The 22,332-nt window shown below is 53.8% G+C and overlaps 1 protein-coding gene across 1 annotated transcript; it reads right to left on the bottom strand.

Annotated features, from left to right (window-relative positions):
- On the bottom strand, nucleotides 1-16,696 carry ADAM33 (ADAM metallopeptidase domain 33). The gene is made up of 21 exons (XM_049779487.1): nucleotides 16,612-16,696; nucleotides 15,048-15,127; nucleotides 10,309-10,385; nucleotides 7,229-7,307; nucleotides 6,980-7,056; nucleotides 6,703-6,889; nucleotides 6,400-6,465; nucleotides 6,249-6,320; nucleotides 5,899-6,065; nucleotides 4,670-4,754; nucleotides 4,421-4,563; nucleotides 4,121-4,304; nucleotides 3,923-4,012; nucleotides 3,571-3,766; nucleotides 3,277-3,385; nucleotides 2,974-3,172; nucleotides 2,815-2,892; nucleotides 2,626-2,734; nucleotides 2,390-2,540; nucleotides 165-256; nucleotides 1-65 (listed from the first exon to the last, which is right to left on the bottom strand). The coding sequence occupies exons 1-21, from the start codon at nucleotides 16,694-16,696 to the stop codon at nucleotides 1-3; spliced, it is 2,391 nt and encodes a 796-aa protein (XP_049635444.1).
- Nucleotides 16,697-22,332: the final 5,636 nt, after the last annotated feature.

The raw sequence follows: 22,332 nt of genomic DNA, 5'->3' as shown, positions 1-22,332 counted from the left end.
TCAAGGCGGTTCGTTGGGCCCCACAGAGTCTTCGAGGGGCAGGGAACAAGGGTGGAATGTGGTTCCTGCTGACACAGTGGGCAGGAGTGAGGCGGGAGTTCAGGGGACTCAGGGTGAGGGTGCTGAATGGAGAAGGAAGGCAAAAACCTCAGCATCTCACTCACCCTGTGAGTCCAATTCTTGGGTGGTGCTGGAGGCCAACTCCATAGGGCAAGCGCTGGGCTGTGGGTGGGCCCCACAGGGGCCATCATTGGATCTGAAGAGAGGATGGGAAGTCAACAATGTCCCTGGGAGGAGCCAAAGAATGCCCAAGCCTGGTCCTTCCTCTGCACCTCACTCTTCTGGACTCCTTCCTTCCTGGACTCCTTCCCCTGGTGGGGTGGAGGAAGGTTGGCTGAATCCAACCTCCACTGGAGGTTCTCCCAACCTCAAGCTGCCATCTATTCTCTCCCTGTCCCAATATGTCTCACAGCCTCCTGGCACCTTCCAATGTTGCCATCACTTGGGACCTTCCTCCCCAATGTCAGTTGTGCTTCCTGCTGCTCCAAGTGATTTCAAGTTCTGTCTACCTATACCCTATCTCCCAGGGCTCTGCCACTGCCTTTACTCTCTGGGGGGCAGAGAGCTAGCACAAGAATAAAGTCTCTTTCCTTGCATGTCACCCACCCTGGTACAATCCCCAGCACTGCATACGGTCCCTTGAGCACAGAGCCAGAAGTAGGCCCTGAACACTGCTGGGTGGTCCCCAAACTCCAAAAGCAAAATTAAACAATAAACCTTTCTTAGGCACAAAGGTGTGGCTTTGGGGCTGGCGAGGTGGCGCTAGAGGTAAGGTGTTGATTAGCAGTGCCTAGGGGTTACTTCTGAGACATTTAATCAACAGGGCTAGATGGTTCCATGCTAGCACAAGGCAATGAAGCTAAGGGATGAGGGAGATTCCATGCTAGGGTCAGAACCCAGGCCTTTGAGGTTGCAATACGTCTCTAACCCTTGAGGTATCTCACTCGCCCTAGGTCATATATTTCAATACTAGAAAAATTAAGGGAAAAGTCAATAATATGGCTGGAGAAATAGCATAAGGGCTAAGTCCTTGTTTCTCCACCCTCAGGCTCAAACCCTGCCACTTGGTGGTTCTCCGAGCACCATCAAGAGCCATTCCTGAGTACAGAACCAGGATTAGCCCCTTAGCATTTCCAAATGTGTCTCTACCACCCATAGTCAGTAATAAACTTAAATAATAAATAAATAAATAAAATTAAATAATAAAATTAAAAATCCCTGTGTGGGGGGCTGATGAGATAGTAAAGTGACCAAGGTGGTTGTCTTGTATACTCAGATTTGATCCCTGGTATCCCATATAGCTTCATGAGCACATGAACACAGAGTCAGGAGTAAGACCTGAGCACCACTGGGTCTGGCCCCAAAACATACCCCAAAATATCCTTATTTATCCCTATGAAATACCCCTATGAAAACATATGTTTAGGATGAAGAGAGTACTTATCTCTAGCACCAGAAAGTCCCCTGAGTACCCTGAGAAACCACCACCAAGCATGAGTGCGTCCTAGGCAGTGCTGAGTATAGCCCCAAACCAAAAATGATTAGGACATCCTGTATAGTTTCTACTTTGACCCATGAACTATTTTTTTTTTTTGGGCCACACCCGGTGACACTCAGGGGTTACTCCTGGCTATGCACTCAGAAGTCGCTCCTGGCTTGGGGGACCATATGGGACACCGGGGGATCGAACCGCGGTCCGTCCTAGGCTAGCACAGGCAAGGCAGGCACCTTACTTCTAGCGCCACCGCCCGGCCCGACCCATGAACTATTTAGAAGAAAATTTCTAGGGAAGGACCCTGCCAAGCCATGCACAGAGAGCCTGGGGCTGCTATTCAACCAGACTATTCAGTCAATGATTGGGTCTGGAGATACTGAGGCACTTCTGGGTCCCTGTGGTGCTCTGGGGCTTCCAGTATTTGTACTTGGAAGCATTGAGGTGGGCATGGGGACCTGCATGCAGTACTCCTCCCAGGACTCCCCCAAGGTCCATCTGCATCACATGCGACATGGAGACCTGCCTTGCCTGGTGTCTCAGTGCAACGAGAAGACCCTAGCAAAGGAATTGGTGAGGAAACTGAGCAAAGTCAAAGCTAAGGCCACTCCACGGAGAGAGGGAAGGAGGCATGAACAAGAGAGGTAAAGGCAGTTCTGCTGTTCACAGGGAGACCTAAGGACGTCCTGCACAGCCTTCTTTTCTTTCTCTTCTCTTCTTCCCCACCCTCTTCTCTTTGCACCTGGGAGCAGGGCTGAGCACCCCCCTCCAGCTGTGCTGGAAGAACTGTGGGGAACAGGAAGCAAGGAGCATGGACTGGTGGAGCAGGGCCCCTACCGACTGCATGTGGGGCCCCTCTTGGAGCTGCGGACACACTGCTGGAGCCGGGAGCCTGGGTGGCAGCAGCACCAGGCCAGGCTCACTCCAGTCAGCAGAGGCAGCAGGAAATTCAGGCTCACGGCCAGCAAGAAACAGGACCCACTTGCATCTGCAGAGGACAGGGCAAGGGAGACTGAGTCCCCAAAAGGCGAGCTACCCCAGAATCTCCCCGCTCCAACCCCTCACCGGCCTACTTTCAGGTTGCATAGGGCCACTGTCCACACTGCCACCAAACCCTGGCTTGTCACAGTAGGGTGGTGCCCAGCCCGGAGCACAGTGACAATGTCCATGGCTGTTGCAAACCTGCAGAGGAAACAGGCAAGGAGGGTCCCAGGACACCAGGCTTTCCCGGGTGGGTCACCCCCACTTCTCCCACCGCTCACCCCATGGCCGTGGCAGGAAGCCAGGCAGTGCTCCAGCTCCTGGAAGGTGGCGTTCTGGCAGTGGCTGTCCTGGCACACCTATGGGCAGCATAGGCACCAGACATGAGGAACCATGGATTGGAGAGGCTGAGCGGGAGAGGTTGGGTGGGCCAGACTCACCATTCTAGGACCACATGCGGTGCCTGGCTCTACCATGCCCAGGTCGGAGAAGGCCAGTTGGGCACCAGAAAGCATCAACACGCTCCTGCAGGTCACCTCCCAGCCATCTAAGTGAAGGGTGGCGTTGGCAGGCACCGCGTAGGGCAGGAGAGGACTTGGCTCTCCACCTTGGCACTGAAGCTTTCCACAGAGCACATCCCTGGAAAGCAAGTGGAACTGTCTAAAAGCTGAGTGGGAGTCCCTGTCATCCCACCTCGCTTCCCAGGGTCCCCTCTCCCTTGGCTTCTTTCTCTTGCACCGCACCTCTGCTCACAAGGAGTGAAGCCTCGAGAGCCTGAGCGGCCACAGTTCCCACGGGCATCTCCCGCAGAATTCACCGTATGGAAACAGGCCAGCAGGGCCGGACTGGAGCCTGAGCGAGCAAAGAGCAGGCCTGGGGGGCCATACCCGACGGGCACCTGGTACTGCCCGGTTCAATCCCCCCACAGCCCCATCATCTCTTGCCAATGCAGCCCCCCTCCAGCAAGCTCTCCCCCACTCCTAGTGGAAAGCTGAGCTGACCAGAGGGTGTCCCAGGTTCTGCTCTCATCGTCTCACCTGCTCCCCAGAGTTGCTGGCACTGTTGTTCCAGCGTGGGGCACGCACCGTCCCAGCAGTAACCGTGGCCGCTGGCGCAGGGTGACCCGTCCAGCAGATGCGTGTCCCGGGGGCAGTCAGGGGAGGTGCCGTTGCAGAACTCGGGGAGGTCGCAGTCGCCCGCAGCTTGGCGGCACAGTGTGCCAGCCGGCTTTAGCTGAAAGGAGGGTCCCCGGGGTACAGAAAGAGGCTGCAGGGTGGGCCGGGAAACCCACGATCCACGTGCAGAGCAGAGCCAGCACCCCGAGGAAGCAGAGAGCGCCCATCACCCACGTCCCGCACCCCGGCTCCCTAGGGTCCACCGTGCTCTCACCAGACACCCGGCGCAGCAGTTCCCGCGCGTGCACTGAGCACCAACACGTCGGGTGCAATTGTGGGCAAGGCAGCAAGGGTCCGGGCATTCCTGGGATGAGGACGACCCCGAAAAAGCAGGTGAAGGGAAGGGGCAGGGACGCCGGGTGGTCTCGGGCCGGCCCCCACGGCCCCACTGCCCCTCTGCCACTGCCCTGACCTGGTCGGGGCCGCAGTCGCACTCCTCGCCCTCCTCCACGAAGCCGTTCCCGCAGCGCGCGGGCGTCTTGGGGAGCCCCGGGTCCGAGTCCGGCGCGTTGGACAGACACGCGCCGCCCCCCTTGCGGTAGAAGGCGCGCAGCTGGCGGCGGCTGCAAGCGCTGAAGACGCGCGGGAACGGGCGCCTGCGGGTGCGGGACACGCGGGCGTGCGGGTGGGCCACCCCTTCCTTCCCCGCGGGCCTGCGATCCCGCCACCTTCGCCCCGCACCCCGCGATCAAGCTCCCCAGGGCGCGCGTACCCCGTGCTGGCCGCCATCACGCAGCCGCCTTGCTCGGCCGAGGCCTCGGCGCAGCAGCCGTCGGGGTCGTGGCCGAGGCCCAGGCTGTGTCCGATCTCGTGGGCCACGGTGGCGGCCGCGCCCGTGGGGAGCGCGGAGTGGTCCTGCGGGGCCAAGAGGGCGGATGCCGCCCTGCCGTCGTCCCTGCGGGCTGCGGGTCGCGCCAGACCACCCCCCCCCGGCTCCCGCGCGGCCCCTCCCCGGGCTCACCGTGCTCACGCCTCCGGAGGTCTGGGCGCCGCACATGCCCTCGACGGGCGCCAGGCCGATGGTGGAACCCTGGAAGGCGCGGCCCCTGCGGGCGGGCGGGCGGGGCCGGAGTGACCAGGGCGGGGCGGGGTCAAGAGGGCAGAGTGGGCGGGGCCGGGATGACAGGTGGGCGGGGCCATTAGGCTGGGCGTGGCCAGAAGGGCAGGCGAAGCGCTGGGTGACCAGAGGCGGGGCCAAGAGAGCGGGGTGGGCGGGGTCAGGGTGACAGGTGGGCGGGACCAGGAGGGCGACTGGGCGGGGTCAGGATGACAGGTGGGCGGGGCCATTAGGCTGGGCGGGGCCAGGAGGGCGGGCGAAGCGCTGCGTGACCAGAGGCGGGGCCAAGAGAGTGGGGTGGGCGGGGTCAGGGTGACAGGTGGGCGGGACCAGGAGGGCGACTGGGCGGGGTCAGGATGACAGGTGGGCGGGCGAAGCGCTGGGTGACCAGAGGCGGGGCCAAGAGCGGGGTGGGCGGAGTCAGGGTGACAGCTGGGCGTGGCCAGGAGGGCAATTGGGCGTGGCCAGATTACCAGGTGGGCGGGACCAGTAGGGCTATTGGGCGGGGTCAGGGTGACAGGTGGGCGGGGCTGGAACAGCAGGTGGGACGCGAAGGGCGGATGGGCGTGGTCCCAGGGCGGGGTCAGGACGACAGATAGGCGGGGCCAGGACGACAGGTGGGCGGGGCTGGGACAGCGGGCGGGACGAGGAGGGCGGGTGGGCGGGGTCACGCGGGTGGGCGAGGCCCGGAGGGCGGGCGGGGCCAGGGCAGCTGGCAGGACGACGGGTGGGCGGGGCAGGAGGGTGACTGGGCGGGGTCAGGATGACAGGTGAGAGGGGCCAGAAGGGCGATTGGGCGGGGTCAGTGTGACAGGTGGGCGGGACCAGAAAGGCGACTGAGCGGGGTCAGGATGACAGGTGAGCGGGGGGTGGGGCAGGAGGGCGACTGGGCGGGGTCGGGAATGACAGCTGGGCGGGGTCAGTATGACAGATGGGCGGGTCAGGATGACAGATGGGCGGGGCTGGGACAGCGGGCGGGACGAGGACGGCGGGTGGGCGGGGTCACGCGGGTGGGCGAGGCCCGGAGGGCGGGCGGGGCCAGGGCAGCTGGCAGGTCTAGGAGGACGAGCGGACGCGGTCCTGGAGTGGTCGGGGTCCGGAGGGCTGAGGCCCGGAGGGACCCACGTACGTACGTCAGCAGCTGAGCCGAGTCGTGGGGTCTCCGCGCCCAAAGACCCCGCCGCCACTGCAGGAAGGCCCAGAGCGTGGCGTTAGCGTCTGGAGTAACGCGGCTCAGGTCCCGCTCGGTCCACACTTCCAGGCCCGTTAGAGCCACCTGAATGTCCAGCGTCCGGAGGGTCTTGGGGCAGGGAGCAGGACTGGAGTTGAGGACCAGCCTTGCCTCCTGCATCGTGGGGAGCCCCTGGCACCTCCCCTCTGCTTCCCACCCCCACCCCCTAGCTCCACTGCTGGTGCATCCCAGCCCCCCAGGACCTGCCCAGCCCCCGGCACCCTCGCTCCTGCTTTGGGCTCCTTCCCCAACCTGGTCCACGTAGTTGGCGATCTCCAAGAGGCGCTGCTTGGTGCGGTTCAAGTCCCGATTCTGGGCCAGGAACTGGAAAGGCCGCAGTGCGACGCCTGAGGGGCGGTGCTCCCTCCTTAGCCCCGCATAACCCCCCTGGGTCTCCTCTCACCAGGGTGTGGTCAGCTACGAGGTACAGCTCCAGGTACCTCCTTCTCTGGTGCACCTCTCGCTTTGCCTGGGAAGAGGTGAGGGGGATCCTGAGAGACAGGCTTCTGCACTAGCCCCTGCAAGGCCGGCCCAATTCTCCAAAGAACAGCCTTCCCTTAGAATTGTGCTGACAGCCCTTTCTTCCACCTCCAGATAAAAACCTTGGGCCAGGACACCCTGAACTGGGGGTCTGGGCATTCCTGTCTCTCCTGGTCTAGGCTGACCAGCACTGCATTGCCCCGCCTGCCCCGCCTGGGTCCCTAACCCTAATCAGGGTGTGCCAGGGTAGACTGGCCATGTTCTCTTTGTTCTCCAGGTCCCCGTGGCCACAGGCCCCCTTCCAGCTGAGCAGCTGCTGGGTTCGGAAGATCCTGTGGGTAGACAAGTCCGCGTTCCCGGCTGGCCAGGGATGCAGATAGAAGCTGGCATTGCTGTCCAGAGTGATCAGACCTCTAGGATGCAGAGGGGTGCAAAGAGGAGAGTGTGAAGGAGTTCTTGCCCAGTCAGGCCTAAGCCCAGGCCCAGCCCCCAAAGCCCCTCACCTCATCTCAGAGCAGGTGCTGAGGACAGCCCAGGAGCCAGGGAAGCCCCTCACTCGCCCGTGGTAGTGGCAATGATCCTGAAGAACAAGAGTCTAGGGTCTCATCTCAGCTGGGGTGAAGGAGGCAGGGGCAAGGGAGAGGGCATGGAACTTTGGGGTGGTTTCAACACCCCCTTCAAATCAGAAGAATGGTGGGAGGCCATTAGGGACACCCCTCACCCTGTCTTCAGAGCCCCCAGGAGTGTCTCACCGTGTGGTGGGGGACCAGCACCACTGGTTGCCCATCTGAGCTGTAGTGGGTCTCTGTGTATCCTGGGACCAGCAGCCTGCTGGGAGGGGGTGTTGGAGGAATCTCCTAATCCAGCCCTGTCTCCTCCAGGATGCCCTCCTGAATCCCCCCGCCCCCCCCCCCACCAGTGCTATGGAGCAGTTCAGAGCCAGACTTCAGACTAGCATGAGCGAGATCTTGCTGCTAGGCAGGAAATTCCTAGGCTAGGAGCAAATAATGAAGGCAGGAGGGAGCCCCGATGGCAGTTGCACTGTGGGAAGCTGGAGTGTGGGAAACCCAGGCAGGACGAGTGGTCCCTAAGGGACAGGGATGGGGCTCGACAGTAAGTCACAGGCCCTGCATGTACAGGGGATACGCATACTCTTAAGTACAATATTCTCTCTCCCCACCTTTCCTCGTAATATCAAAATAAAAACTTGTGAGCGATAGCACAGTGATAGTGGCTGACCCAGGATGAACCTCGGTTCGATCCCCGGCATCCCATTTGGTTCCCCAAGACAGGAATGATTTCTGAGCGCATAGTCAGGAGTAACCCCTGAGCATCACCGGGTGTGGCTCAAGAAACAAAACAAAACAAAACAAAAAACCCCAAACATGTGTGCATATATGTCACCCCACCTCCATCTTCTACATAACTTTGCCTTAGGGTAAGACCTGCCCATTTCTGGGAGGGGTTTTTGGGAGGTATGAAGAAGATTACCTGAGGGGTAGAGAGAGGATTTGGAAGATTAAGAGCATCACTTGGAGGTGGCTGGGGGTGGAAAGAGGTTAAGGGAAAGGGCTGGAGTGGTGATATAGTGGGGAGGACATTTTTCTTGTATATGGCTGACCTGGGTTCAATTCCCAGCACCCCATATAATCCTCAGAGCACCATCAGGAGTAATTTCTGGTGCTTTTGTTGTTGTTGTTGTTGTTGTTGTTGTTTTTGGTCACACCAGGCAGCTCTCAGGGATTCCTCCTGGCTCTACACTCAGAAATCACTCCTGGCAGGCTCGGGGGACCATATGGGATGCCGGGATTCAAACCACTGTCCTTGTGCATGCAAGGCAAACGCCTTACCTCCATGCTACCTCTCTGGCTCCAATTCCTGGTGTTTTAGTGGACAGGATCCCAGTGAGCGAGGCACTGGAAGGTTGGACTTGGTGGAAATGAGAGTTTCTGTGGGGAGAGGAGAATCTCTGCTCAAGTGAGCAGGGAAGGAGCAGGTGTGGGCAGCTGTGGACTGTGTTACCTCAGGAAGCAGAGGTGGAGTTCAGTGGGGTCTGGGGGCCAGAGGCAATGGGGAGGATATTGGAGTCAGGGAAGTACACCAGAGGCCCACTGCCTGACCCCCACTTGAATTGTCTCCTGCCCAACTTCTCTTTACTGCCCCAAACCTATGGGTTCAGCTACTTTCCCGCAGGGACCACATATGATACTGGGGCCTTTCTCCTCCAGCTCAGACCATGCGTCTCCAAACCCCTTTAGCTGGTGGGTCTGAAGGTTCAGGGTGGTGGCGAGTCAAGTCTGAGGAGACATCAGCTTTGTTCAAGCCCTGGCCAACATGTGTGGCCTATCATAACCTTTCAAGCCATCTCCATTATTGGCCCTGTCATCTTTTTTTTGGGGGGTGGGGGTCCACACCCAGCAGCGCTCAGGAGTTACTCCTGGCTCTACACTCAGAAATCTCTCCTGGAAGGCTTAGGGGACCATATGGGATGCCGGGTAAGGCAAACGCCTTATCTCCATGCTATCTCTCCAGCACCAGTCCCTGTCATCTTAACTTGTTCCTTCTACCTCCATCCTGCCAGCTCTCCCTTCGCTGAATCTCTCCCAATCTCCCAATCAATCTTCCAAATCCTCTCTCTGCCCCTCAGGTAATCTTCTTCATACCTCCCAAAAACCCCTCCCAGAAATGGGCAGGTCTTACCCTAAGGCAAAGTTATGTAGAAGATGGAGGTGGGGTGACATATATGCACACATGTTTGGGGTTTTTTGTTTTGTTTTGTTTTGTTTCTTGAGCCACACCCGGTGATGCTCAGGGGTTACTCCTGACTATGCGCTCAGAAATCATTCCAGCTTCCTCCACCTTTCCCCAGCTTGAAACCCTGACTCCAAGTGCATATGATGGAGTCACCCCCATTCAATTCATGGACCAATGAACTTTTACAAAACTAGGTGTGGGGGGTGGGGGTGGAGCTAGACTTTGTTTCTGAACATCTGACTCAGTGGGGGAGAATGAAACATGTGGAATGCTTAACACTGAACAATGTCAGCCATGAAACAAGCACTTGGAAGAGACAGCTGCAGTCGGTCCCATGGGGCTCAAGGATAAGGATTAAAACTATTCTGAGGGGCCAGAGAGATAGCATGGAGGTAGGGCGTTTGCCTTACATCCAGAAGGATGGTGATTTGAATTCCTACATCCCATATGGTCCTCCATGCCTGCCAGGGGTGATTTCTGAGTGCAGAGCCAGGAGTAACCCCTGAGCGCTGCCGGGTGTGACCCAAAAACCAAAACAAAACAAAACAAAAATACTATTCTGAATGCTTTGCAGACCCTGTGCTCCCTCCGAGCATCCTCAACCCAGCTCAGAAATCCTGGGCTCTGCACCATCCCCAGTCACTCAGCATTCAAGAGCCCATCTATGAGCTGCTCCTTCTGGGACTCCTCAAATCTATTTTCCACAACTCCCTTACCCAAAGATGGAGTCTGCTTAGGTATGCTAGAAAAAAATTCTCACTCCTTGGTTCCCAACAGCCCCTCTTCCTGGAGCATCTGCTCATCTCTTTTGGTTTCTCTTCTGCCTCAGCATCCCAGATGAGACTGATGGGTACTTGCACCTTTATTTCCAAGCTGCCAGGATACTCTAGCCCCAACAGAACTACTCAAACCCCAAAGGATTTAAGCATGGGTTAGGGGGACCTCCCTGACATCTACACCTCCTCAAGGGCCAGGGCCCAGCTAACCTACTTTATGAATTCCTACCTAGGACTGACGCCTGTCCTGGCCCCACAGAGAGAGGGTTTGTGGGGCCAAGTCCTTTCCGATCAGAACTCACCAGCTCTTCTCCAACTCCACTAGGAGTTCCTGGCCTTCTGCCTTCACGGCCAACAGCCCAGAGTCCAGCCTGGAGACCTGAGCAAGAAGAGGGTAGAGCTGAAATAACATCCCTGGGGCAGATAAAACTGACAGACAACAAAGTTTGTTTGTTTTTTTTGTTTTTTTTTGTTTTTTTTTTAACATCGGCCTGGGGCTGGGGCGGTGGCGCTAGAGATAAGGTGTCTGCCTTGCCAGCGCTAACCTAGGATGGACCTCCGTTAGATTCCCCCCCCCCACACACACACACCCCCACCGCATCCCATATGGTCCCCCAAGCCAGAAGCGAGTTCTGAGCGCATAGACAGGAGTAACCCCTGAGCGTCAACGGGTGTGGCCCAAAAACCAAAAAAAAAAAAAAAAAAAAAAAAAAAGAACATCGGCCCCCATCCTTGCTTCCCACATGCACTGAGCTGGGCCTCAGGCCAAGAGGCTCTGAGGTGGGAGAGCGGGCTCTTCCTCCACAGTGGGAGAGCAGCAGCTCCAGTCCTCCACCCCTCAGCCTAGGGACCCCAAAGAATGAGCTCATGTGGCCAGAATGTCACGGCTTGATTGGAAAAAGATTAGGTAGAGGGAAAGCTGCAACCCAGGCGCGGGGTTGATCAGCCTCTGGTCCCCTGGCCTGGCAGCCCCTTCCCCTGTGCTCTGCTGACCCTGCTCATCTCACATCTCGCTTCGTGCCCCCACCTCTAGTGACTAACCCTTACTCTGCACCCCAACCCGGACCTGTCCTCTGGGACAGGACTCCCTACTTCTTGACTGCTGTCTTCACTTGGCTGGCTTCCCCATGGTGCGCAAGCTTTGAAGTAGGGAGACTTGGCTCAACAGGGATTTCCAGTTGGTCACAGCCAGGCCAAGTTAAGAGGAAAGTACACAGTTAGGGGAACTCCAGCCTGGGCCTAGCCTTCTCTCTGCCAGGGAGACCTCCTCAAAGCTTGGGACCACACTGTGTTAGATCTAGGATCCAGGGGCTCTGAAATCTGTGTCATGTCATAAAGACCCTAGTTTGGAAGCTATTCTAAAGCCAGGATTTATAGAGTTCTCTTCTGCATGAGAATTAAGGATGGCGGAGCAAGAGCCATCTTGCCTTATATGTAGCCAACCCAAGTTCAATCTCTGGCACCGTATATGGCACCCCTAGCAACTCCAGGAGTGACCACTGAGCACAGAACCAGGAGTCAACTCTAAGCACCATTGGGTATAGCCCCCCAAAACAAAACAAAACAGGATAAGGAGTGACTTCTAGGTTCAGGGGACAACTGGTCCATGTTTGAAGTCTTTCAGGCCTTAGCAGGTCTCAGGCTTCTGAGTTCAAGAGCTGTGTGCCCTTGCGCAATTCCCCAGCCTTCGCTGAACATCGGTTTTTCCATCTGTGACATGGGCGTGCTGTGGAGTAGACAACTGGGCAAGGTATTCAGGAAGTATGGAATTGGTGGGCCCTGGAAGAAGGCACAGTTTGCTGGATAGGCAGAATGTTATAGGCTTGCAGGAGGGGAGAGTCCCGGTACCCTGGCCAGGGATTATTCTGTCGAATCAGTGTGCTTATTTTGAAGTATTTATATGTCTGGAAGTTTTCTGCACTTAATCTATGAGCTCACTTATCTGGTCTTCAGCAGCTGTTACTCTATCTACTGGCAAGATCTCCCAATATATATATATATATTTTTTTTTTTGTTTGTTTGTTTTGTTTTTGGATTTTTTGGGCCATACCTGGTGGTGCTCAGGGGTTATGCCTGGCTATCTGCTCAGAAATAGCTCCTGGCCGGCACAGGGTACCATATGGGACGCCGGGATTTGAACCAACCACTTTAGGTCTTGATTCGGCTGCTTGCAAGGCAAATGCCGCTGTGCTAACTCTCCGGCCCCTCCCAATATTTTTTATTTTGCCAACCAAGTTTTTAAATTCTGTCATTTCTGTTTGTATTTTTCTCCTTTCTGCTTTTATTGGTTGTATGTTCCATCGTTTCTTTGCGTTTGTTGAACATCCTAAGAATTTTCCACTCTGACATCCATTTCAGAGAGATCATAGAGGGGGTTACTGATTGGGTCTTCAGGATTACAACCTTCACTCACAGTTTGTGATGGGGTTTTGCACTACTTCACCATGGTTCCTTTTGTAGCCTTCGGATGTTTCTTTCCTATATCATTGTCAGTCTTCCCTGCTGACAGGGAGGTCTCAGAGAAGCTTTTGTGGGTAGGATATTATCTTGTGGCAGCGTGTGTGGCAGCCTGCTCAGGAAGCCATGCCCCTGGGTGGTGGTCTCTGACATGTTTAAGGTTGACCATGAGTCCTTTTATTCAGACAGACCAGGTGGTTCCATCTCTGGTCTGCACACACTTCCTGAGCCAGTGAGCTGAGTTATGATCCCTGGGAGGCAAGGTCTCAGAGAGGTCAGCAAGGAGTCCACGGACCACATGTTGTGTAAATTTGGCAAAAAGTTTTTAGAATTTTTTTTCTTTGTTTTGTTTTGGCCCCACATCTATTAATGCTCAGGGCTGACTCCTGGCTCTTAGCTCAGAAATCACACCTCAGAGGTCCCGGGGGTTGAAAGTTTCTAACCCCTATACACTCTCTCAAGCCTTCTTTCATTTTGGGGCTACACCTGGTGGTACTGGGGCTCTGGGGGCTCCTCCCTCTGCAGTGTTTAGGGCCACTTCCAGCCATGTGGGGCTCCCTTATTGAGTACTACAGCCCTGAGTCATTGCTTAGTCCTTTTCCATAATTTCTTAAAGCCAATCCAGTCTCACTCTCAGCACCCTGATGGTTTTCTGATCACCAGGAGTGATCTCTTAGTGCAGAACAAGGAGTAATCCCTGAGTACTACTGGATGTACCCCAATCCCAAAATTCTTTAATTATTTTGATTTTGGGGCAACACCTGGAAGTGCTCAGGGCAAACTCCTGGTTCCATACTCAGGGATCACTCCTGATAATGATCCGAGAACCATATGGGGTATTGAAGACTAAACTTGGATTGAATTAAATGAGTGTCAGCCAAGTGCCCTACTATATTGTCTTTCTAGCCCAAAATACTACCTCCCCATTTTTTTTTTTTTTTTTTTTTTTTTGGTTTTTGGGCCACACCCAGCAGTGCTCAGGGGTTACTCCTGGCTGTCTGCTCAGAAATAGCTCCTGGCAGGCACGGGGGACCATATGGGACACCGGAATTCGAACCAACCACCTTTGGTCCTTGGATCGGCTGCTTACAAGGTAAACGCTGCTGTGCTATCTCTCCGGGCCCTACCTCCCCATTTTTTAAAGCATACATGAAGGTGTAGCCCAAAAAGAAAATTAAAAAGCATAGATAGCTGTTACCCCTCCCTCAATGCCTTGTGTTAATCTTACCTGGATAGTCAACAGCAACCACTCCTGGGTGGGGCTTTTGTTTGTTAAGATACGGAGGCAGCAGGAAAGAGGTTACTTAGCTTAGAAGCCATGTACCACATGGCAGTTAGGGCCTTGTAATAAAGCAAGATTTCTCCTGAAACTTTATCTGACTACTTGATGAGTTTCTCCAATGTCACTCTGCAGCCTACAGACCTGCCCGAGGTAGGGGATGCAGGCGCCAGGCAGAGCCCAGAACAAACACACCCTAACAACTCTAGGACTTATTAATTTATATTTAAACAACAGATAGGGCCAAAGCAATAGTACAGGAAGTAGTACAAGCGCCTTGTATGCAACTTACGTGGGTTCAATCTTTGACACCCCATATGGTCCCCCAAGTACTCCCGGAGTGATTTCTTTTTTTTTTTTTTTTTTTTTTTGGTTTTTGGTTTTTGGGCCACACCCAGCGTTGCTCAGGGGTTACTCCTGGCTGTCTGCTCAGAAATAGCTCCTGGCATGCACAGGGGGACCATATGGGACACCGGGATTCGAACCAACCACCTTTGGTCCTGGATCGGCTGCTTGCTGTGCTACCTCTCCGGGCCCGATTTCTTTTTTTTGTTTTGTTTTGTTTTGTTTTTGTTTGTTTGTTTGTTTAATTTTGGGGGGGGTCACACCCGGCAGCACTCAGGGGTTACTCCTGGCTCTATGCTCAGAAATTACCCCTGGCAGGCTCGGGAGACCATATGAGATGCCGGGATTTGAACCACCAACCTTCTGTATGCAACGCAAATGCCCTACCTCCATGCTATCTCTCTGGCCTCTGTTTATTTAATTTTTGGCTTTTGGGCCACACCTGGCAGCACTCAGGGGTCACTCCTGGCTCTGTGCTCAGAAATTGCTACTGGCAGGCTCAGGAGACCATATGAGATGCCAGGAATCGAACCTGGGTCCATCCCAGGTTAGCCGCATACAAGGTAAATGCCCTACAGCTCTGATATTTCTCTGGGCCCCCCAGGAGTGATTCCTGAGCACAGAACATGGAGTAATCCCTGAGTATAGTTGTGTGTGACAAAAACAAAAACAAAACAAAAAAGCATAGAAAAGTGGTACTGGAAGAAGGCAGAAGAGGGGAGAGGGTGGTGTGGATAATTCTGGGAAGGGAGGAACTAGGGCAGAAGGGGTGGAGAGGAAGATGGAGAAATGAGTTCCATGTGTGAGACTCACGTCTAGATGTTTCCATCCCCCCAACCCTCAAGGGGGCCTCCTAAAGGATTTGATGGATTTAAGGACCCCGCAAAACTGCCATCTGTGGAGTGGCGGCAGCTGGGAGCACCTGCGCCCACAGAGGGATCCATGAGGCAAGGCACTGACCGGCTTTTCTGTGGTGACTATGCGTCCAGCTTGTCCATCCCAGACCCAGTGAGGAGTGACTGGCTCTCCAGGGTCACTTCCTAGGGCGAGGAGAGAAAACAGGGGAAGGGAGGCAGAGGGGTGAGGTGTGAGAGCCCATCCGGAGTAAAGCTAGGCTCCAGCTTCAACTTCCAGAGCACAGCCTTGGCACAGAGGAGACCCAGGGATGGGGTGGGGGGTTGGGCAGCATGTGGAGACATTGTGGGAGCCCAAGTGACCTGGGGGTGGTGGTGAGGGGGGACAGAGCCTGAGGTGGGAGGAGGGAGCAGCTTCAGGTATTTTTAGACCCAGCACTTGCCAGTGACACCCCAGGCTCCCCCCACACACAAACACACTCAGACAAACAGCGGAGAGACTCAAAGTCCAGGACACCCATCAGGGCTTCTTGCTGGGGGCAGGACTTCCCTAACTCAGAAATTCCTTCTCCTTGTGCCTCTTAGGGGGGCCCTGGCCAGAGCCTGAGTCTTCCCAGGCAGAAGCAGTCCTAAGGGGGTGAGGGGATCAGAGACTCCAGGAGGAATACCAGAGCCAAGCATTACTCAGAAGACAGCTGGAATGCTCCCCAGGAATGCTCCCAGCCCCCCCACAGTTCCTAGCAACTCTCACCACACCCGTGGGTGGGCGGGATGGGCGGGAAGCAGACCTGGGCCTTTAGCCCAAGGACTGGGTCCGTAGAGAACCCCAAATCTCTCCTACCCCCAAGCCCCATCATCAAAGGCCTGGAATATAGACAGCTCCAGAAACCTCTGCTTTCAGGAAGTCGTCCCTAACTGAATATACATACATCTGGGCGAGAGAACAGGGGTACACAGCTCTGGAACCCTTTTCCCAGGGTGCTGCTTGTTCCCAGGCCTCCAGAAGTATTCCTGTGTTGTGGAGGGGGGCTGAGGGCTCCCCTGGCACTGACAATGGAAAGGAGAGCCTGAAGGGGCAGGGGACAGGCTGATGTTGAAGAGTCCAGATCCCTGCCAGGGGTCACTCACTGTCCCCTGACACTGACCTGCTCTAAGAAAGATGTCTCAGGGGGCTCGTAACAGTGGGACCCACACCGGTGGCCCTCTCTGTCCTAGGGCCAGCCCCCAAGCCCACTTGGAGAGGGTGGCCCTGCCTGAGGGTGGGTGGGAGAGGCTTTGGGGAAGGAGGGTGCAGAGGTCCCCTCACCCCCTCACCCCCATCCCTTGCAGAGCCTTCCTTCCCTCTCTGCCTCCCCAAACAAGGCAATCCATCGGTTCAGCCCCACACTATGGGGTCTGCGTTTGGGGCGCTTGGGGGCGAGTCCAGGAGCTGCCATGACTGCAGTTGGGGGGTCTGGGACTCCCGGAGACCTTTCTGGGGAGGTTTTGGGCTGAGTCCCGACCAAAGGACTTTTCTCAGGTGGATGAGACAGACGGGCAGGGAAGGGTCTGGCCGCGGGGATGTGCCCATGTGGACGGACGCCCACCCCGGGCCACCCGAGACCGGGCACCCTGGCAACTTTGTCCGTCCCTAGGGTGGGGTGTCGCCCGTCCTGGGGGTGCAGCCTCACCTCGAAACGTCTCCGCGGGAGCCGGGAGCAGGAGGAGCGGCAGCAGCAGCGGCAGCAGCGGCCCTGCCGAGGACCCCAAACCCATGGCTGGCGCGCCTCGGACTCTAGGGCAGCGCCTGGCTCCGCCCGAGCTGGACCGAGGCTGGGCGTCGGTGGATCTACGCCCAGGACAGTGGCCGCCGCCTCCTGCCCCGCACCGCCCCCCAACTCCACGCCCCCCAGTCCCAGGACACCCCCACTCCCTGGACACCCCAATCCCAGGACACCCCAAGTCCCAGGACACCCCTAGCCGCGCTCCAGAAACGGGGTCCAGTGCCACCTGCTGCAGCCGAACCCTGCCCGAGAGTGAGCGCCCCTTCCCCGGAGCCCCCCTGGAATGAACCCCCTGCCCAGGCGAGAACTTTGGGGGGACTGAAGCTCGCGGGATGTGTAGGGGGGGTCCCAGAAGGACAGAAGCAGGAGCCCCAGACCCACCCCGGGGGGTGTCCTTTGTCTCGGGGAGAAGAACTTTGCACAAAACCCGAAATCCCGGGCGGGCCGTGGGGGATGCGTGCAGCTGCGGCAACATCTGTTTCTTGTTTGAGATCTTGTTTGTGTTCCACGCAGCGACTGCGGCGGGGGTGGGGAGAGGGAATGGGGGGCCCCTGCCTGGAGAAGCAAGGAGGATGCTGAAGCCGCTCTCTTTGGGGGGATTCCGTTGGGCTCTCCCCAAGAGTCCCAGCTGACAGGGAAATGTGGGCTCCTTTGCTGCAAACTTCACCAAGTTGCCTGCAATGTTCAGGGGGTATTGTTCCCTCCCTCTTCTGACCTTCCACGGAAGCTATTATTGTTACTTTTTGTTTGTTTGTTTGTTTGTTTTGGGGGTTTGGGTCACACCCGGCAACCCTCAGGGCTTATTACTCCTAGCTCTGCAGCTCAGAAATCGCTCCTGGCAGGCTTGGTGGACCCCATGGGATGCCGGGATTCGAACCACGGTCCTTCTGCATGCAAGGCAAACTCCCTACTGCTGTGCTCTCTTCGGCCCCACTTTTTGTTTGTTTATTTGTTTGTTTGTTTGTTTGTTTAGGGAGGTGTTGTTAGCTCTTATGTAGGATTTTAAACTAGTTTATGCATATGCAAGTTCAATACTACACTAAGCCAAGCCTTTATTCTCTCTCTCTTTTTCTTTTCTTTCTTTCTTTCTTTCTTTCTTTCTTTCTTTCTTTCTTTCTTTCTTTCTTTCTTTCTTTCTTTCTTTCTTTCTTTCTTTCTTTCTTTCTTTCTTTCTTTCTTTCTTTTCTTTCTTTCTTTCTTTCTTTCTTTCTTTCTTTCTTTCTTTCTTTCTTTCTTTCTTTCTTTCTTTCTTTCTTTCTTTCTTTCTTTCTTTCTTTCTTTCTTTTTTTATTTTTGTGTCACACTTGGCAGCCCTCAGGGGTTACTCAGAAATCGCTCCTGGCAGGCTCTGGGGATGGGTGGGTGGGTGGTATATGGGATGCCAGGATTCGAACCACCATCCTTCTGCATTCAAGGCAAACACCCTACCCCCATGCTATCTCTCCAGCCCTATTTTTTTTTTTTTTTTTTTTTTTTTTTTGTGGTTTTTGGGTCACACCCGGCAGTGCTCAGGGGTTATTCCTGGCTCTGTGCTCAGAAATTGCTCCTGGCAGGCACGGGGGACCATATGGGACGCCGGGATTCGAACTGATGACCTTCTGCATGAAAGGCAAACGCCTTACCTCCATGCTATCTCTCCGGCCCCTCTCCAGCCCTATTTTTAAAATATTATTCTATGGGGCCAGAGAGGGTTAGTCTCGTGCAAAGCAAGTGCCTTTTCCCCTGAACTACCTCTCTGCTCCTTTCATATAAGCTAAACAAAACTTAAGTTTTTTAGAAAGAGAAAACCAGGGCCCCGTGATAATTAGTACAGTGGATACGGAGCTTACTTCATATGTGTCCCACCTGGGCTCCATCCCCGTCACCCCATATAGTCCCCCAAGTACTTCTAGGAATGATTTCAGAGCTAGGGGTAACCTCTGAGCATCACTGGTGTGACCCAAAACCAAAGAGAACCAATACGTGTATAAGTTATGTTAACTTCACCAACTTTGTCCTTTACCATACAATTGTCCCCTTTTACCCAATGAAAATGTACCTATTTAAAATGTACAGTTTTTTTTTTTTGTTTTGTTTTTTTTTTGGTTTTTGGGCCACACCCTGTGACGCTCAGGGGTTACTCCTGGCTATGCACTCAGAAGTTGCTCCTGGCTTCTTGGGGGACCATATGGGACGCCGGGGGATCGAACCGCGGTCCGTCCTAGGCTAGCGCAGGCAAGGCAGGCACCTTACCTCCAGCGCCACCGCCCGGCCCCAAAATGTACAGTTTTATGACACATTAACCCCACAATCCAAATCCTGCTTTTCCATCACCCCATAAAAGACCCTAGTGCCCCTCTTCAGCCATTTGCTCATACACAATCCCCCAGGTAACCTCTGATCTGCTTTCTTTTAGTAGATAAGTTTTGCTGGTTCCACAAATTCATGTAAATAAAATAATAAAATATGTCCTTTTTATTTTATTGGTTTTGGGTCACACCCAGCCATGCTCAGGATTACTCCTGGCTCTGTGCTCAGAAATCATCCCTGGCAGGCTCGGGGGACCATATGGGTTGCCGTGAATCGAACCAAGGTCCCTCAGGGTTGGAAGCATGCAAGGCAAATGCTCTACCACTGTACCCCCAAATATGTCCTTTTTAAATGTCTGGTTTCCTCTCCATCTTTTTGAGATTCATCTCCTTTTTTAAAAAATATATTAAAAAGTTGCTCTGAGGACTGGAGAAATAGCACAGAGGTAGAGACATTTGCTTTGCATGCAGCTGAGCCAGGACAGACGGTGGTTCGAATCCCAGCATCCCATATGGTCCTCTGAGCCAGCCAAGAGCAATTTCTGAGTGCAGAGTCAGGAGGAACCCCTGAGTGCTGCTGGGTGTGACCCAAAGACCAAAAAAAAAAAAAATGTATTAAAAAGTTGTTCTGAATCACAGAGATAGTATAGTGGATAAGGTGCTTGTCTTGCATGTGGTCCACCCTGGTTCAGTTCCCAGCACTCAATATGGCCCCCTGAATCTTCCAGGAGTGATTATTTTGTTTTGTTTTGTTTTGTTTTGTTTTTGTTTTTGTTTTTGTTTTTGGGCCACACCCGGCGGTGCTCAGGGCTTACTCCTGGCTGTCTGCTCAGAAATAGCTCCTGGCAGGCACAGGGGACCCTATGGGACACCGGGATTCGAACCAACCACCTTTGGTCCTGGATCGGCTGCTTGCAAGGCAAACGCCGCTGTGCTATCTCTCCGGGTCCCAGGAGTGATTCCTGAACATAGAGCCAGGAGTAAGTCTTGAGCACCGCTGGGTGTAACCATCCCAAAGATTTTGTTCTGGGACCAGAGACTAGTACAGAGGTTAAGGTGCATGCCAATGGTGATATAGGAGAGTTCCAACTCCTCCACATCTGCATCAACATTTCTTTTTTGAGAGGGGAAATTGGGCCACACCTGGCGGTGCTCAGGAGTTGGTTCCTCCTGGCTCTGAGCTCAGAAATTGCTCTTGGCAGGTTCTGGGGAACCATATGGGATGCCAGGAATCAAACCCAGGTTCAGTCCAGGTCAGCCTCATGCAAGGTAAACACTATACTGCTGTGCATAATTTTGGCTCCTGTGTCATTTCATTTACAGTTCAATCTTTTCCAGTTCACCTGTTTTGCAGCATGTACAGCAGTATCATTTGTTTATCTATTTGTGTGTTTTGGGGCCACATCCAGTGGTGGTCAGGAGTTACTCTTGGCTCTGTACTCAGGAATTACTCCTAGTGAAATCGAATAACCATATGGGATGGGAAATTGAACCCAGGTCTACCATGTGCAAGGCAAGTGCCCTACTGGCTTACTATATTTCTAGCCCCTGCAATGCATACTTTTATACTTAAAATTTCTGTGTGACATTACTTGGTTAAGAGTTTATGTATTTGTAATTTGGGAAAGTTTAGTTCAAAATCTTCTAAATTTGTACTGATTTACACTCACACCAGCAAGCTCAGGATGGCCTGTTTGCATATGGCATGGTCAGCACAGTTATCAAATCTTGTAAGATTTGCTGGTTGAAAGTGAAAGTGAGGTATTTATTTGCATTTCTCTTAAGGGTGAGGTTGAGTATTTGTCAAATGTTGAAGAACCATTTATATTTCTTTTTCCATGAATTGCCTGTTCATATCCGTAGCCTAATTTTCCATTGAGCCAGTGGTCTTTCTTTTGTCCCTTTTTTAATAAACAAGGAGATTAGCCTATTGTTGGGACTATGATTTGCAAAATTTCCCCAGTTTATTTATTTTTTTGGGGGGTCATACCCAGCACCACTCAGGAGTTACTCCTGAAATTGCTCCTGGCAGGCTTGAGAGACTGCATGGGATGCCAGAATTCCAGCCACCATCCTTCTGCATGCAAGGCAAATGCCCTACCTCCACGCTATCTCCAGCCCAAAATTTTCCCAGTTTAAATGTAAACCATATCCAGCCTGTTGCATGTGATTTGGGCTTAGTTATATTTATTGCTGGGTAATATATCTGTGAATAAAACTGCTTTTTTGTTTGTTTTGCTTTGAGGGTCACAGTGGTGCCTCAGACAGTGCTGTTGTTTTCATGCTTGAGAGGCCATTCATGCTATGGATTGAAGCAGAGATTCCCCCATAAGCAAAATATGCACTTCACTCCACCCCTTTTATTTTTATCTCCCCTGTCCTATAACCACATTTTTTTTTGGGGGGTTTTTGGGCCACACCCAGCAGTGCTCAGGGGTTACTCCTGGCTGTCTGCTCAGAAATAGCTCCTGGCAGGCACGGGGGACCATATGGGACACCAGGATTCGAACCAACCACCTTTGGGTCTGGATTGGCTGCTTGCAAGGCAAACGCCACTGTGCTATCTCTCCGGGCCCATATAACCACATTTTTTTAATCGAGAGAGAGTTCAGCTGGTACTTTTACTTGCAAATAAATAGTATTTGCCATGTAAATAGCCAACCCCAGTTCAATCCCTGGCATCCGATATGGTCCCCTGTTAGAACTGCCAGGAGTGAATCCTGAGTGCTGAGCCAGAAAAGTAACCCCTGAGCAAAAGGAGGTGTGGCCTCAAATGAAAAATAAATAAAATCAAAGGCAAAGAGACAGTACAGGCAGGGATAGAGCATTTATCTTGCATGTGGTTGACCCCAGTTTGATTGCTGCCACCACATACACCCTAAGGATCAATTCTTGAGCACCACCAAGTGTGGTCCAAACCCTCTCTGGAAAAAAAAAAATCAGAACTATTGTTCCTTGTTCCTAGATATTTGAATGGTACCTAGTTTTGAGATATCACCAAAAGGGGCTGGAGAGATAGCATGGAGGTAGGGCATTTGCCTTGCATGCAGAAGGATGGTGGTTTGAATCCCTGCATCCCATATGGTCCCCTGAGCCTGCCGGGGTGATTCCTGAGCATAGAGCCAGGAGTAGCCCCTGAGCATTGCTGGGTGTGACCCAAAAACCAAAATAAATAAATAAATAAATACATAAATACATAAATAAAAATAAAGAGAGATACCACCAAAAGAAAGCTAGTTTGGCCATTCAAGTGCATATGTCATTAGCTTCCTCCCTGTGCTCATCTTGCTTTGCATTCCCCTCCCCTAAACTCCTCCAACACATGTCTTATTAAGTCTCT

This window comes from Suncus etruscus, chromosome 9 (genome assembly GCF_024139225.1).
Source record: "Suncus etruscus isolate mSunEtr1 chromosome 9, mSunEtr1.pri.cur, whole genome shotgun sequence".
Taxonomy (NCBI): Eukaryota; Metazoa; Chordata; class Mammalia; order Eulipotyphla; family Soricidae; genus Suncus; species Suncus etruscus.
This window is presented reverse-complemented; position numbering and strand designations above follow the sequence as displayed.